Source organism: Macaca mulatta, chromosome 19, assembly GCF_049350105.2.
Source record: "Macaca mulatta isolate MMU2019108-1 chromosome 19, T2T-MMU8v2.0, whole genome shotgun sequence".
Taxonomy (NCBI): Eukaryota; Metazoa; Chordata; class Mammalia; order Primates; family Cercopithecidae; genus Macaca; species Macaca mulatta.
The window spans coordinates 11,391,317-11,407,158 of NC_133424.1; the positions used below are offsets into that span (position 1 = coordinate 11,391,317).

General features: G+C 48.0%; 1 protein-coding gene and 1 long non-coding RNA gene across 23 annotated transcripts in view; one reads left to right on the forward strand and one right to left on the reverse strand.

The window, feature by feature from the left end:
- ILF3 (interleukin enhancer binding factor 3) overlaps positions 1-15,842 on the forward strand; it is a 37,779-nt gene that overhangs the window by 6,179 nt on the left and 15,758 nt on the right. For 20 of the 22 annotated variants that reach the window (XR_013408884.1, XR_013408883.1, XM_077977348.1 and 17 more), the window contains 3 exons: positions 10,949-11,038; positions 11,371-11,600; positions 12,365-12,542. Coding sequence is in view for 20 of the 22 variants with exons in the window: in XM_077977348.1 (XP_077833474.1) it covers positions 11,036-11,038; positions 11,371-11,600; positions 12,365-12,542 (411 nt within the window). In the remaining 2 variants the exon portion in view is untranslated. Of the gene's footprint in view, positions 1-7,323; positions 7,482-10,948; positions 11,039-11,370; positions 11,663-12,293; positions 12,543-15,842 lie in introns of all 22 variants that reach the window. The other 2 variants (XM_077977359.1, XM_077977354.1) reach the window with 2 other exon arrangements.
- LOC144336681 (uncharacterized) lies at positions 13,434-15,449 on the reverse strand. The gene is made up of 2 exons (XR_013408939.1): positions 13,939-15,449; positions 13,434-13,629 (listed from the first exon to the last, which is right to left on the reverse strand). It is a non-coding gene; the product is annotated as an uncharacterized LOC144336681 (long non-coding RNA).

Here is a 15,842-nt window from a genome sequence, read left to right on the forward strand (position 1 = left end):
CCCTTGCTGCCTGAGAGCATGCTGGAAAGAGGGTTTGATAATTCCCACGTGAAGTCATGTTGAATGTTTTTCTGTGGTGGCAGATTTTAAAGCATTTCTGTTGGTTCATCCAAGAGCAGTTAATGTTTTTCTTTTTTTTTTTCTTAAGGACTGGCCCTCACTACGTTGCCCAGGCTGGTCTTGAACTTCTGGGCTCAACGAATCTTCCTGCCTCGGCCTTCCGAGTAACTGGTACTACAGGCATGCACAACTGTACCCAATTTAATCCTCTTCATATGTTGCATTTGTAGTAGTATGTTCACAAAACATTTCCCCATAATGCCACCTTTAATCCTTGCTGTCTGCAGCCCGAGGCAGGTGGTATTTTCATCCTCATTTTTCACCCAGCACCAGAAAGGTAAGTGATTTGCTGTAGGTCCCAAAGCTGCCAGGTTGGAGAGCCCAGGGGCAATCCCAGGCTTCTAACTCTAGGACTGTGGGCACTCCACAACACTAGTGAGCCTGGAGTCCTGGGTCTCCAGAAACATTTGAGGAACAACTTGTGTTTTTTTTTTGTTTTTTTGAGACGGAGTCTCGTTCTGTCGCCCAGGCTGGAGTTCAGTGGCCAGATCTCAGCTCACAGCAAGCTCCGCCTCCCTGGTTCATGCCATTCTCCTGCCTCAGCCTCCTGAGTAACTGGGACTACAGGTTGCCCGCCACCTCGCCTGACTAGTTTTTTGTATTTTTTAGTAGAGCCGAGGTTTCACCATGTTAGCCAGGATGGTCTCGATCTCCTGACCTCGTGATCCACCAGTCTCGGCCTCCCAAAGTGCTGGGATTACAGGCTTGAGCCACCGCGCCCGGCCTTGAGGAACAACTTGTATTTGCCAACTTTTTTTTTTTTTTTTTTTTTGAGATGGAGTCTAGCTCTGTCGCCTAGGCTGGAGTGCAACAGCACGCTCTTGGCTCACTGCAACCTCCGCCTCCTGGCTTCAGGTGATTCTCCTGCCTCAGCTTCCTGAGTAGCTGGGATTACAGGTGCGCGCCATTGCACCCAGCTAATTTTTGCATTTTTAGTAGAGATTGGGTTTTACCATGTTGGCCAGGCTGGTCTCAAACTCCTGACCTCATGATTCGCCCGTCCTGGCTTCCCAAAGTGCTGCGATTACAGTCATGAGCCACTGCGCCCAGCTGTATTTGCTAGGTTTTTATTTTGTCAAGGAAAATATATTTAAATTAGTGATCATTCACCATTTCCATTTTTCATAAGTAACAAGATTGTCTTTATCACCAAAACTATAGGAATAAGATAAAGGACAGTCCTTTAAGTTTAAAATATTTATTAAAATCTTTATTTCTGGCTGGGCACGGTGGCTCACGCCTATAATCCCAGCACTTTGGGAGGCTGAGGGTGGAGGATCACTTAAGGTCAGGAGTTCAAGACCATCCTGGCCAACATGGTGAAATCCCATCTGCACTAAAAATACAAAAATTAGCCAGGAATGGTGGTCTGTGGCTGTAATCCCAACTACTTGGTAGACTGAGGCAGGAGAATTGCTTGAACCCAGAAGGCGGAGGTTGTAGATGAGCTGAGATCACACCACTGCACTCCAGCCTGCGTGACAGAGCAAGACTCTGTCTCAAAAAAAAAAAAAAAAAAAAGCACTTTATTCCTAACTTTGATGTAGTAACACTGTTGCAGTCTGAATGATGAACCATTGCACTGGACTTCACGTTGTTAAATATTTCAGAATGGCATCGACAGCAAGATTTTAGACTGGCATTGCTGGGATTACAAGCATGCACACCAGGCTAATTTTGTATTTTTAGTAGTGTTGGGGTTTCTCCATGTTGGTCAGGCTGGTCTTGAACTCCCAACCTCAGGTGATCCGCCTGCCTTAGCCTCCCAAATGGTGGGATTACAGGTGTGAGCCACTGCGTCCAGCCAGTTGCTTTCTGAGAATAATTTTTAGTGTGCCCTTGATGGCGTGAATCTGTCAAAGTTTAAGGAGTCACCAAGACTCCTAGCTCGAGTGTATCATTTCAGCTCACAGCCCAGGATGGGCCAGCTCCAGAATTCAGGAAACTAGGAGGTGGGTTGAGTCTATGTAAATTTCAAAGCCTAATTTGGCCTCTCTAAGGCGAATATCCACTTCAGGACTATTCGCTAGAGTTGCTGGGAAGGCTGTAAGATTCATGAAATACCCCGAAGACAGGTCGGGCCATACCTGTGAGGGTGTTGCCACTGTACCTGTCCATTGCACAAACATCTGTTAATCCACTTATGCTCAACTAACTTGGGCATGTTTCTTTTCCAACAACAAGTGCCATGAACCTCACAGTGTAATTAGTGAGAGGTCAGAAAGATGGCCGTTGCACCACAAACATAATGTTCTGTGGTTGAAGCTTCTGTAACTGCATGCTGTGGGTGGGCTGGATTCAGGAACAAAAGAAAAACAAATCCCTGTGTGTTAAACCATCCCAAACCACCAAGAAGTCATGTTTAAAATCGCGATACTTCACTTAGCACTTGATCCTGCCTTGAGTTTGTTTTCAGAGAAGCTGCATGTTGCTGGTGCCCAGGATTGAATCATAAAAATTGTAAGAATAGTCATTGCTGGTGCCAGGTTTGAATAAATGTGGTTGCAAGAGCAGCATTGTTCATCGTTTCGCAGCTTTCGTTTAAAGTTAGATTGGTAGGGGCAGCGGGGTGTTGCTTTTGAGTGGGTGCTGTAGGCTTCTTGCCAGCAGTGTGCCTCACTAAAAATCCTCTTGAAAGGGAAGTTTCTGACCAGGCGCGGTGGCTCACGCCTGTAATTCCAGCACTTTTGGGAGGCCGAGGCAGGTGGATCACAAGGTCAGGAGGTCGGGACTGTCCTGGCTAACACGGTGAAACCCCGTCTCTACTAAAAACAGAAAAAATTAGCCGGGTGCAGTGGCAGGCGCCTGTAGTCCCAGCTACTCGAGAGGCTGAGGCAGGAGAATGGCGTGAACCTGGGAGGCGGAGCTTGCAGTGAGCCGAGATGGAGACAGAGGGAGACTTCGTCTCCAAAAACAAATTTTTTTGTAAAAAAATTTTTTTAAAAAATTTTTATTAAAAAAAAAATCGGCTAATTTTTTTGTATTTTTAGTAGAGATGGGGTTTCACCGTGTTAGCCAGGATGGTCTCGATCTCCTGACCTCGTGATCCGCCTGCCTCTGCCTCCCAAAAAAAAACAAAAAGGAAAGGGAAGTTTCTGCTCACCCTGAAGATTCCTGGATCAGTTAATGAGACAAATTCCAAGAAGCTGGCTTGGATGTCAAATTTGTCTTGGGCACACAGAGAGAAATGGTTTGTTGCCCTGAAAAGGAGCAATAACTGTAGTTTTTAAACTTTTGTTTTAGTTCAGATAATTACTACTCTTATTCATTTGTCCACGTGAGTCGGAAAGCATTGCTCCCGTTGCCTGGTCTAAGGGAGGAGGACCCAGGCATGTAACGGACTGCATGCCGGCCAGTTGTGGTCAGAGCCAGCTGGAGGCTAGCGAGGCCCTTCAGGGGTCTTTTCAAGGGTCTGCCTCAGGGAGCAGAGAAAGATGAAGTGAGGCACTCATTATAGCAAGGGCACACCCACGTTTCTCGTTTTGAACAGTGAAGAGAGCAGATGGAAAGCCACATGCAGGGCATTTGCTGAAGACAGGTGTGTTGGGGGCGTGTGTGTGTCCTCTGAGGCATTTTGGATGGGATGATATTTTGACCAAATCATACCTTGTGCTTCAGTGCTTCAGTGGTTGATGGGTGGCTTTTTTTCTTTTTTTCGAGACAGAGTCTTGCTCTGTCGCCCAGACTGGACTGCAGTGGCGCGATCTCGGCTCACTGCAAGCTCCGCCTCTCGGGTTCACGCCATTCTCCTGCCTCAGCCTCCTTAAGTAGCTGGGACTACAGGTGCCTGCCACCACACTCGGCTAATTTTTTTGTGTTTTTAGTAGAGATGGGGTTTCACCGTGTTAGCCAGGATGGTCTCGATCTCCTGACCTCGTGATCCACCTGCCTCTGCCTCCCAAAGTGTTGGGATTACAGGTGTGATCCACTGCGCCTGGCAGTGGGGTGGTTTTCTACACCTAACCTGGGAGGCAGTGGCGTTTTTATTATAGATTGTATCAACTGGGGGTGGACTTTAGTCTTTTAACAGTTTTCAGAGTATGAAGTTTGGACGTAAACTCTAATGTGGGAAATTAGTTTTGTTTTTGTTTTTTTTAAGTATGTTTATGGACTTACGGATATATATAAATTTAATGTGTCAAATCTGTTTATTTTAGTAACATCTTTTGAAAATGTTCAAACATACAAAAACAGGTGATACAATTTTAGTGAACACTCAGGCCAGGCGCAGTGGCTCACGCCTGTAGTCCCAGCACTTTGGGAGGCCGAGGCGGGCCGATCATTTGAGGTCAGGAGTTTGAGACCAGCCTGGCCAACATGGTGAAACCCCCATCTCTACTAAAAATACAAAAGTTAACCTGGCATGGTGGTAGGTGCCTGTAATCCCAGCTACCCGGAAAGCTGAAGCAGGAGAATTGCTTGAGCCTGGAAGGTGGAGGTCACAGTGAGTCAAGATCGCGCTACTGCACTCCATTCCAGCCTGGGGAACAGAGTGAGAGTCCATTTCAAAAAATAATAATAAAGAATTTAAGCTGGGTGCAGTGGCTCACGCTTTTGTAATTCCAGCACTTTGGGAGGCCGAGGCAGGCGGATCACTTGAGGTCCGGAGTTCAAGACCAGCCTGACAAATGTGATGAAACCCCGTCTCTACTAAAAATACAAAAAAGAAATTGCCAGGTGTGGCTGGGCGCAGTGGCTCACGCCTGTAATCCCAGCACTTTGGGAGGCTGAGGCGGGAGGATCACGAGGTCAGGAGATGGAGACCATCCTAGCCAACATGGTGAAACCCTGTCTCTCCTAAAAAACAAAAAATTAGCCGGGTGTGGTGGCACATGCCTGTGGTCCCAGTTGCTCCGGAGGCTGAGGCAGCAGAATGGTGTGAACCTGGGAGGCGGAGCTTGCAGTGAGCCGAGATCATGCCACTGCACTCCAGCCTGGGCGACAGAGCAAGACTCCCTCTCAAAAAAAAAAAAAAAAAAATCCAGGTGTGGTGGCACATGTCTGTAATCCCAGATACTTGGGAGGCTGAGGCAGGACAGTCGCTTAAACCTGGGAGGCAGAGGTTACAGTGAACCGAGATCATGCTATTGCACTCCAGCCTGGGCAACAAGAGTGAAACTGTCTCAAGATAATGATAATAATAAAATAGATTTAATGAATACCTATCTATATACACAGCCTAGGTTGTGCTGTGGGCATTTAACTGCTTCTGTTTTACGTATTTGTCCATCCACTTATAGTTCTCTTCACTCTTCACTTTATTGATTGATCAGAGACAGGGTTATACTTTGTTGTCCAGGCTGGAGTGCAGTGGTACAGTCATAGCTTAGTGCTATCTCAAACTCCTGGGCTCAAGCAGTCCTCGCATCTCAGCCTCCCAGAGTGTTGGGGTTATAGGCATGAACCACTATGCCTGGCCTCATTTTTTTTTTTTTTTTTTTTTTTTTTTTTTGAGATGGAGTTGCCCAGGCTGGAGTGCAGTGGTGAGATCTTGGATCACTGCAGCCTCTGCCTTCCTGATTCCAGCAATTCTCCTGCCTTAGCCTCCTGGGTAGCTGGGATTACAGGTGCATGCCACCATGCCCAGCTAATTTATATATTTTTAGTAGAGACAGGGTTTCACCATGTTAGTCAGGCTGGTCTCGAACTCTTGACCTCAGATGATCCACCTGCCTCAGCCTCTGGAAGTGTTGGAGTTACAGGCATGAGCCACCATGCCTGGCCACTTTATTTTGGTGATACATTTCAAACTAAGTAGCAGAAAGTTGCAAGTCTTCCCTTTACATATTAACTGTATTTATAGGTTTTTTTTTGGGGGGTGGCGGGGTACAGGGTCTCACACACTGTTGCCCAAGCTAGAGTACAGTGGCACAATCTTGACTCACTCCAGCCTCCCATCTACCGGGCTCAAGTAATCCTCCTCCCTCAGCCTCCTGAGTAGCTGAAATTAACGGGCAGGTGCCACCACGCCTGGCTAATTTTTTCCTTTCTTTCTTTTTTTCTTTTCTTGAGACGGAATTTCGCTCTTGTTGCCAAGGCTGGAGTGCAGTGGCGTGACTGGCTCACTGTAGCCTCCGCCCCCTGGGTTCAAGCAATTCTATTTTCTCAGCCTCCCGAGTAGCTGGGATTCCAGGCATGCACCACCAATGTCCAGTTAATTTTGTGTTTTTAATAGAGACAGGTTTCTATTTTGCCATGTTGGCGAGGCTGGTCTCAAACTCGCAACCTCAGGTGATCCACCCACCACAGCCTCCCAAAGTGCTGGGATTACAGGGGTGAACCACCACATGCAGCCTATCTGGCTAATGTTTTTTTTTTTTTTTTTTTTTTTGAGGCGGAGTCTCGCTCTGTCGCCCAGGCTGGAGTGCAGTGGCTGGATCTCAGCCCACTGCAAGCTCCACCTCCCGGGTTTACGCCATTCTCCCGCCTCAGCCTCCCTAGTAGCTGGTACTACAGACGCCCGCCACCTCGCCCGGCTTGTTTTTTGTATTTTTTATTAGAGACAGGGTTTCACCGTGTTAGCCAGGATGGTCTCAATCTCCTGACCTCGTGATCCACCCGTCTCGGCCCCCCAAAGTGCTGGGATTACAGTCTTCAGCCACCATGCCCGGCCCTATCTGGCTAATTTTTAAAATTTTTTTAGAGACAAGGTCGCATATTGCCGAGGTTGGCCTTGAACTACTGTGCTTAAGTGATCTGCCTGCCTCGGCCTCCCAAAGTGCTGTGATTACAGGCATGAGCCACTGCTCCTGCCTCACTTTATTTTTGTGAGGCGTTTCCAACTAAATAGCAGGAAGTTGTAATCTTCCCTCTTACATATTAACAAGAATTTAGTATTTGTTTTCAGTTGGATTTTTATTTTTTTCTTTAAAAAATTTTTTGGTAGATTCACTCAGGCTGGTCTTGGGACTCCTGACAAATGCTCCTCCCAACATGGTGAGCCACCATGCGCAGTCTCTTTCTTCTTTTTAAATAATGCACAGATCTTTAGTATACCAGTCAGTGAATTCTGGCCATTGCATATACCCAACCCTTGTCAGGAGGGAGAGTGTAACCATCACCTCAGAAAGCTTGGGAGGGCCCCTTCCCATGTGATCCCTGCCACTGTCCCCTAGAGGCTATCCCATCACTGACTAGTTTTGCTTATTCTAGAACTTCACATAGGTGGAAGCATGATTCTTTTTGAATTTGTCTCAAATGTAGCCAGTGAGATACCTCATAAGTCAGCTCCCATGTCCTCAGGACAAGACTGCTCTAATCACCAGCGCTTCGTTGCTTTCTGGTGCTCCAGTAGGATCCAGGCTCACCCGGTATATCCCCTGCTGCAGATTACGATCCACCTCTCCCAGGAGCTGCTTTCAGTAGATTTTTGTTGTGGTGGTGGTGGTGGTATATTTTTATTTACTTATTTTGAGACATTCTTTCTGTGTGTCACATAGGCTGGAGTACAGTGGCGCAATCTCGGCTCATGGCATTCTCCACCTCCCCAGTTCAAGGAGATTGAGGAGTTCAAGACCAGCTTGGCCAACATAGTGGAACCCTGTCCCTACTAAAAATACAAAAATTAGCCGGGCGTGGTGGCACGCACCTTTAGTCCCAGCTACTTGGGAGGCTGAGACAGGAGAATTGCCCGCAACTGGCAGATGGAGATTACAGTGAGCCAAGATCGCACCACTGCACTCCAGCCTGGGTGACAGAGCGAGACTCTCTCAAAAAGACGAAAATAGTTCGCCATGCATGGTGGCTCACACCTGTAACCCCAGCACTTTGGGAGACTGAGGTGGGAGGATCACTTGAGCCCAGGAGTTCGAGACCAGCCCACACAACATGGCGACACCCCATTTCTACAAATCGTTTTTTAAAATGTATTATCGAATTTTTAAAACATGCACAAAAGAGTTACAGTATCCATTACCCAGCTTCAGCAGCTGTCAGTGTTCTGCAGTCTTGTTTCATCCTTCTCTACTATCTGCTCTCTGGTATATTTCAGAGCAAATACCAGGTATATAATTTCAGCCATAAATTTGTCTTAAATATGTGTGGAACAGTTAAAGGTGGTTCTTTACAGCACAACCACAGTATTATTCCCCTAACTGAAGTAACTAATTCCTTCATAAGGATTCACTTCATGAACAAGATTCCCAGTGTCCTTGCGACTATCCAGGGAAACCACAGCCAAGGGAACTGGCTTGGCAGAATCATTGGGGAATGAAGGCCCTTTGGAGCTTGACTCTGGCTTGGTGAAGAGACATGGGAGGTGGAGGAGAGGATGCCCTTTGCACACACATCACTCACGCCTGGCCCTCGCTACAGCCTGGGGAGGCAGATTTTTTTCAGCAGTAGGATCTGGTACTAGTTGTTAGGTCTGTGGGATATGTGCTGCATGCTTCAAGTAGGTTGACTTGTTTCATTTTCATAGTCCTGCCGAGGGTAGAGGGGCCGCTTCCATGTTGCTGATGCAAGAAGGAAGCTAGTGGGCTGGGCAAGTGGAGTTTCAGGTCCAAGTCTGTGCGGAAGCTTTCCCTGGACGATTGATCGAGTGGCTCACCCCATGGTGTGAGTCTCAGGCACGTTGAGTCACTGAGCCCAGGGACTGGCTTTCTGCCCTTTTCATCCCATGCCCCCCTCACACTCCTCCTCTCTTGTATCCCTCCCCTGTCATGGAGTCTTTGACCCCACCACGTCCTGTTGCTGGGCTCTGCAGGCGTATCATTTGACCCCTAGGTTTTTTGTTTGTTTGTTTGTTTGTTTTAATGAGACAGAGTTTTGCTCTCCTTACCCAGGCTGGGGTACAGTGGGGTGATCTTGACTCAGTGTAACCTCCGCCTCCCCGGTTCAAGCAATTTTCGGGCTTCAGCCTCCTGAGTAGCTAGGATTACAAGCATGTGCTATCACGCCTGAGTAATTTTTTGTATATTTAGTAGAGACAGGGTTTCACCATGTTGGCCAGGCTGATCTTGAACTCGTGACCTCAGGTGATGCCCCTGCCTCGGCCCCCCTAAGTACTGGAATTACAGGCGTGAGCCACCGTGCCCGGTGACCCCTAGGTTTTATTTATTCATTTATTTATTTTGAGGTGGACTCTCTATTGGCCAGGCTGGAGTGCAGTGGCACAATCTCAGCTCGCTGCAATGTCTGCCTCCTGGGTTAAAGCTATTCTCCTGCCTCAGCCTCCCTAGTAGCTGGGATGACAGGTGTGCGCCACCACATTCATCTAATTTTTGTAATTTTGGGAGAGACGCGGTTTCACCATGTTGCCCAAGGTGGTCTTGAATTCCTGACTTCTTTTTTTTTTGTTTTTTGAGACAAAGTGTTGCTCTGTCGCCCAGGCTGGAGTGCAGTGGTGCAATCTCGGCTCACTGCAAGCCCTGCCTCCCGGGTTCACGCCATTCTCCAGCCTCAGCCTCCCGTGTAGCTGGGTCTACAGGCGCCTGCCACCGCACCTGGCTAATTTTTTGTATTTGTAGTAGAGATGGGGTTTCACCGTGTTAGCCAGGATGGTCTCGATCTCCTGACCTCGTGATCCGCCCGCCTCGGCCTCCCAAAGTGCTGGAATTACAGGCGTGAGCCACCTCACTCAAGCACCCTTAGGTTTTTAAGTTTGGGATGTTTAGATTTTGCAGTTAGATTTTGCTAGGTAGTCTTGGGTATTTTGGGAAGTTCTTGTTTTGGCCAGCATGTCAGAATTTATCCTTGATGCTTGGGCCTTTTCAGGTTTGAGCCTGCTCTGCTGGCTGGGAACTAGTTTAGTCGGAAGGGGCTGGCAGTTGCCTGTGGGGGTAGATTCATCTTGTGTGTATTGTGCTGATGGGGTTCTTTGGTTGTTTACTCATTTGGAAGATTTCAGTATGGACCAGACTGTTTGTGTAAAGTGGGAATTGAGTAGGTTGGAGTCGACATGATACTGAGACTGAAATAGTAATTATGGCTTAGTTTGTCCTGAAAGATTCTGTTGTGCACTTCAGTTGTCTTAGCCTCTTCAGAGTTGAACCTGCCGTGGTTGTCGTCGTCCACCTGATATTTCAGATACTCACTTTTCGGGAGGTTCGTTCTTTCTCATTTTACAGAAACCGTTTGGGACCCTTTGCCACATGTCTTTCTTCCATCTCTTCATTACTGTCAGGGATTAGAGCTCCTTCCCTCTCTTTTCCTTCTCCAAGCACCAAGATTTTGATGTGAACTTTTTTTTTTTTTGAGATGAAGTCTTGCTCTGCCACCCGTGCTGGAGTGCAGTGGTGTGATCTCCGCTCACTGCAGCCTCCATTTCCTGGGCTCAAGAGATACTTGTGCCTCAGCCTCCCAAGTAGCTGGGACTACAGGCGCCCACCATGCCCAGCCAATTTTTGTATTTTTGGTAGAGATGCGGTTTTGTCATGTTGGCCAGGCTGGTCTCAAACTCCTGACCTCAAGTGATCCACCCTCTTCGGCCTCCCGAAGTGGCGTGATTACAGACGTGAGCCACTGTGCCTAGCCTGATGTGAGCATTTCTACCTGTAGTGTTTTTTGGAGACCTGTTAATATTTTCATACTTGTAAAAATGGGCATATTTATGTAAAGGAAGATGAAAAAGAAAGTAAAATACCATCTGAGTGTCTGTAGGCCTGAAGTCAAATCAGATTTCTTGAAACCATCTGTTTTCATTTTTAGGGTGTTACGTAGTTAATGCCTTGGCTTAGCAGTGGTTACTTGGAAATAAAGATGTGTTCTGCTGTGTTGACAGGCCCTTCATGAGGCAGCACACATGTCATTCTTGTTACTGTGTACCTGGCTGCTAAAATGAATCCTACTATAAGTTATATGAAACTAAAAAGATTTTCTGATCTTATAGAGCTGAAGTATTGATAACACCAAGGAAATCTATCACGATTTGAAAAGATAAGCAAAAGTTTGATTTCCAGACACTACAGAAGTAAAAATGGTAAGTTTTTGATCACAGATACTATTTCTTCACTCACGTACAGAGATGTTTGTAACCTTTTCCAAAGCATTTGATTCCATTACCATTTTTATTAGCCCTTTTGGATTATAAAGTAATATTATCTATTCTGTATTCCATTCTGTCTCCCACTGCCCAGACACAACAGCTGTTTCAGTTTGCTTGTTCCTCCTTGGTCCTTCAGTTGTGCTCCTGCAGGCTTGGTTTTTACACACAAGCGATATAGCATCATTCTGAATTGTGCAGCTTAAAAGATGGACGTTGGGCTGCTTGCTCTCTTTACATCATTTTTAACTTAATTCTCACATCCCTAGCGTCCAATGAGAATTTTTGTGAATGATGACCGCCATGTAATGGCAAAGCATTCTTCCGTTTATCCAACGCAAGAGGAGCTGGAGGCAGTCCAGAACATGGTGTCCCACACGGAGCGGGCACTCAAAGCTGTGTCCGACTGGATAGACGAGCAGGAAAAGGGTAGCAGCGAGCAGGCAGAGTCCGATAACATGGATGTGCCCCCAGAGGACGACAGTAAAGAAGGGGCTGGGTAAGTGAAGTTTTCTGTTGTCGTTTTCTTTCTTGTAGAGAGGGTAGCCAGGGTAGGGGTTGGTACTTGTTTTCTTTTTTTTTTTCTTTTTGAGATGGAGTCTCGCTTTGTGGCCCAGACTGGAGTGCAGTGGTGTGATTTTGGCTCACTGCAAGCTCCGCCTCCCGGGTTCACGCCATTCTCCTGCCTCAGCCTCCCAAGTTTAGCTGGAACTACAGGCGCCCGCCACCATGCCCAGCTAATTTTTTTGTTTGTTTTTTTTTTTTTTTGAGACGGAGTCTCTTTTTTTTTTTTTTTTTGTTGAGACGGAGTCTCACTCTGTCACCCAAGCTGGAGTGCAGTGGCCGGATCTCAGCTCACTGCAAGCTCCACCTCCCGGGTTCACGCCATTCTCCTGCCTCAGCCTCCCGAGTAGCTGGGACTACAGGCGTCCACCACCTCGCCCGGCTAGTTTTTTGTATTTTTTTAGTAGAGACGGGGTTTCACCATGTTAGCCAGGATGGTCTCGATCTCCTCACCTTGTGATCCGCCTGTCTTGGCCTCCCAAAGTGCTGGGATTACAGGCTTGAGCCACCGCGCCCGGCCAATTTTTTTGTATTTTTAGTAGAGACGGGGTTTCACTCTCTTAGCCAGAATGGTCTCGATCTGACCTCGTAGGGTAGGGGTTGGCTCCTGTTTTCTAAGAAACTTCAGCCTGTCTTGGGACCTCTGGGTCGTGGTCAGACTGAATTCTTCACTGAGCTGAGTGTTGGTCTGTCCCTCAGGGAACAGAAGACGGAGCATATGACCAGAACCCTGCGGGGAGTGATGCGGGTGGGCCTGGTGGCAAAGGGCCTCCTACTCAAGGGGGACTTGGATCTGGAGCTGGTGCTGCTGTGTAAGGAGAAGCCCACAACTGCCCTCCTAGACAAGGTGGCCGACAACCTGGCCATCCAGCTTGCTGTAAGTGTGGCGGTCACTGCCGGGTAGGTGGGTGGTTGGTAGGCGTGCTGGTTGAGGATGTGGGGCCCAGGAAGAAGTGTCCAGCTAGGCCATGCTCCAAGAAGCACATGCCAGACTTGCCCTGGCACTTGCTGTGCATGTGTCTTCTCAGTAGGTGACGAGCAGGACACCAACAAGCCACTGAGCTTCTGTGGAACCTGACTGCAGGGGTCATAAGGACCCCGTGCCTATTTTGTGCCAGGCTGCACACAAGCCCAAGGTCATTGGGCATAAACTTCACATCTAGGCTCCATTGGATGGATGGCTAGATAGATAGCAGAGTTGTTACCTCTTCCGTTGGATCCAAAGCTAAATGTAAAGAATTGTTCTTTTCCTTTTGAGATGGAGTCTTGCTCGGTTGCCCAGGCTAGAGTACAGTGGCTCGATCTCAGATCACTGCAACCTCTACCTCTGAGGTAGACAATTCTCCTACCTCAGACTCCCAAGTAGCTAGGATTACAGGCGTGCACTGCCACACCCAGCTAATTTTTATATTTTTAGTATAGACGGGGTTTCACTATGTTGGCCAGGCTGGCCTCTAACTCCTGACCTCAGGTGATTATTCATCCACCTCAGTCTCCCAAAGTGCTGGGATCACAGCCGTGAGCCACAGCACCCAGCTGAAAATCTTTTCTATATGTTTATTTTTATAAATAGAGATGGGTTCTTGCTGTATTGCCCTGGCTGGATTCAAACTTTTGTCCTCAAGCAGTCCTCTCGTCCCCAGCCTCCCACAGTGCTGGGATTAGAAGTGTGAGCCACCACACACTTTTTTTTTTTTTTTTTTTTTTTTTTTTCCTGAGATGGAATCTTACTCTGTTGCCTAGGCTGGAGTGCAGTGGTGCAATCTCGGCTCACTGCAACCTCTGCCTCCTGAGTTCAAGCGATTCTCCTGCCTTAGCCTCCCGAGTAGCTGGTACTATAGGCACGTGCCGCTACGTCCAGCTAATTTTTGTATTTTTAGTAGAGATGGGGTTTCGCCATGTTGGCCACAGTGGTCTCGAACTCCTGACCTCAAGCCGTCTGTCCACCTCAGCCTCCCGAAGAGCTGGGATTACAGGCATGAGCCACCGCGCCCGGCCAATGTTTTTTTTTTTTTTTTTTTTTTAAGACGGAGTCTCGCTCTGTCACCCAGGCTGGAGTGCAGTGGCCGGATCTCAGCTCACTGCAAGCTCCGCCTCCCGGGTTTACGCCATTCTCCGGCCTCAGCCTCTCGAGTAGCTGGGACTACAGGCGCCCGCCACCTCGCCCGGCTAGTTTTTTGTATTTCTTAATAGAGACGGGGTTTCACAGTGTTAGCCAGGATGGTCTCGATCTCCTGACCTCGTGATCCGCCCGTCTCGGCCTTCCAAAGTGCTGGGATTACAGGCTTGAGCCACCGCGCCCGGCCGTTTTTTGTTTTTTTTTTAAGATAAGGAAGGTCTTGCTCTGTAGCCCAGGCTGGAGTGTGGCAGCACAATTATAGTTCACTGCAACCTCCACTTCCAGGTCTCAGGTGATCCTCCCATTGCAGCACCCTGAGTAACTAGGACTACCGGCATGTACTACCACTCCCAGCTAAAATATCTTTAAAAATATATATATATATATTTGTTTCATTGTGAAACTATTGCATAAATAATGGTCTCTGTTTATTGAGTGTTTGCTAAAGTCAGGCTCTCAAACAGATGTGCTCTTGATGTGTGTTATTTCATCTTCCTCTAAGTGGGACAGATGATGTGACAGAGCTGCAGGGCAGCTGAGGAATGGATCCCAAGACCTACGGCTGGGCTGTTTGGAGGCATCAGAACCTCTGCCAGGTGTTGCCTCCTCAGGATACAGTCCCCCTGTATTTATGTATAGGATAAGCAAAAAAGAAGTATACAAGCATCTTTGAATCTTTGACAGAGTCTTGCTGTGTCATCCAGGCTGGAGTGCAGTGACATGAACTTGGGTCACTGCAACCTCTGCCTCCGTGGCTCAAGTGTTCCTCCCACCTCATCTTCCTGAGTAGCTGGGACTATAGGCGTGCGCCACCACACCCAGCTGTTTTGTGTGTATGTGTGTGTGTAGATGAGCTTTTGCTGCGTTGCCTAGGCTGTTCTTGAACTCTTGATCACGGGCCTGAGCCACCATAGCCTTTGAATGTTTTAGTCTTATTCCTTAGAAAAACCTGGTTTACTTACACAATGTAGATTTGTATTCTTTCACATGGGACTGACAATTTTAGGTTCAGGACAAAAAATATGGAGCTAATGTAAATGCATTAGATACTTCTGAGGAGCCATTGAAGATGAAGCTGTGAAATTTTTCTAGTGATAATTTTCTTTTTTCTTTTGAAAGTACATCAGCATAGTGGTAATTCTTTTTCTTTTTTGAGATAGCCTCGCTCTGTCCCCCAGGCTGGAGTGCAGTGGTGTGTGATGTTGGCTTACTACAACCTCCGCCTCCTGGGTTCAAGCGATTCTCCTGCCTCAGCCTCCTGAGTTGCTGAATTACGGGTGCCCTCCACCATGCCCAGCTAATTTTTGTATTTTTAGTAGAGACCATATGGGCCAGGCTGGTCTTGAACTCCTGACCTCAGGTATTCTGCCTGCCTCTGCCTCCTTAAAGTTCTGGGATTACAGGCGTGAGCCACTATGTCCGGCCCATAGTGGTAATCAGGGGTCAGGGGAGGCGGGTGGGGGTGGGCGGCGGGACGGAGTTTCACTCTTGTTGCCCAGGCTGGAGTACAATGGGGTGATCTCAGCTCACCACAAACCCCGCCTCCTGGATTCAGGCAATTCTCCTGCCTCAGCCTCCTGAGTAGTTGGGATTGCAGGCATGCGCCACTATGCCTGGCTAATTTCGTATTTTTAGTAGAGATGGGATTTCTCCACGTTGGTCAGGCTGGTTGCTCTGTCACCCAGGCTGGAGTGCAGTGGCGTGATCTCAGCTCACTGCAAGCTCCGCCTCCCGAGTTCACGCCATTCTCCTGCCTCAGCGTCCCGAGTCACTGGGACTACATGCGTCCGCCACCGCGCCCAGCTAATTCTTTTGTTTTCTTTCTTTTTTTTTTTTTTGAGACGGAGTCTGGCTCTGTCGCCCAGGCTTGAGTGCAGTGGCTGGATCTCAGCTCACTGCAAGCTCCGCCTCCCGGGTTTACGCCATTCTCCTGCCTCAGCCTCCCGAGTAGCTGGGACTACAGGCGCCCGCCACCTTGCCCGGCTAGTTTTTTGTATTTTTTAGTAGAGACGGGGTTTCACCGTGTTAGCCAGGATGGTCTCGATCTCCTGACCTCGT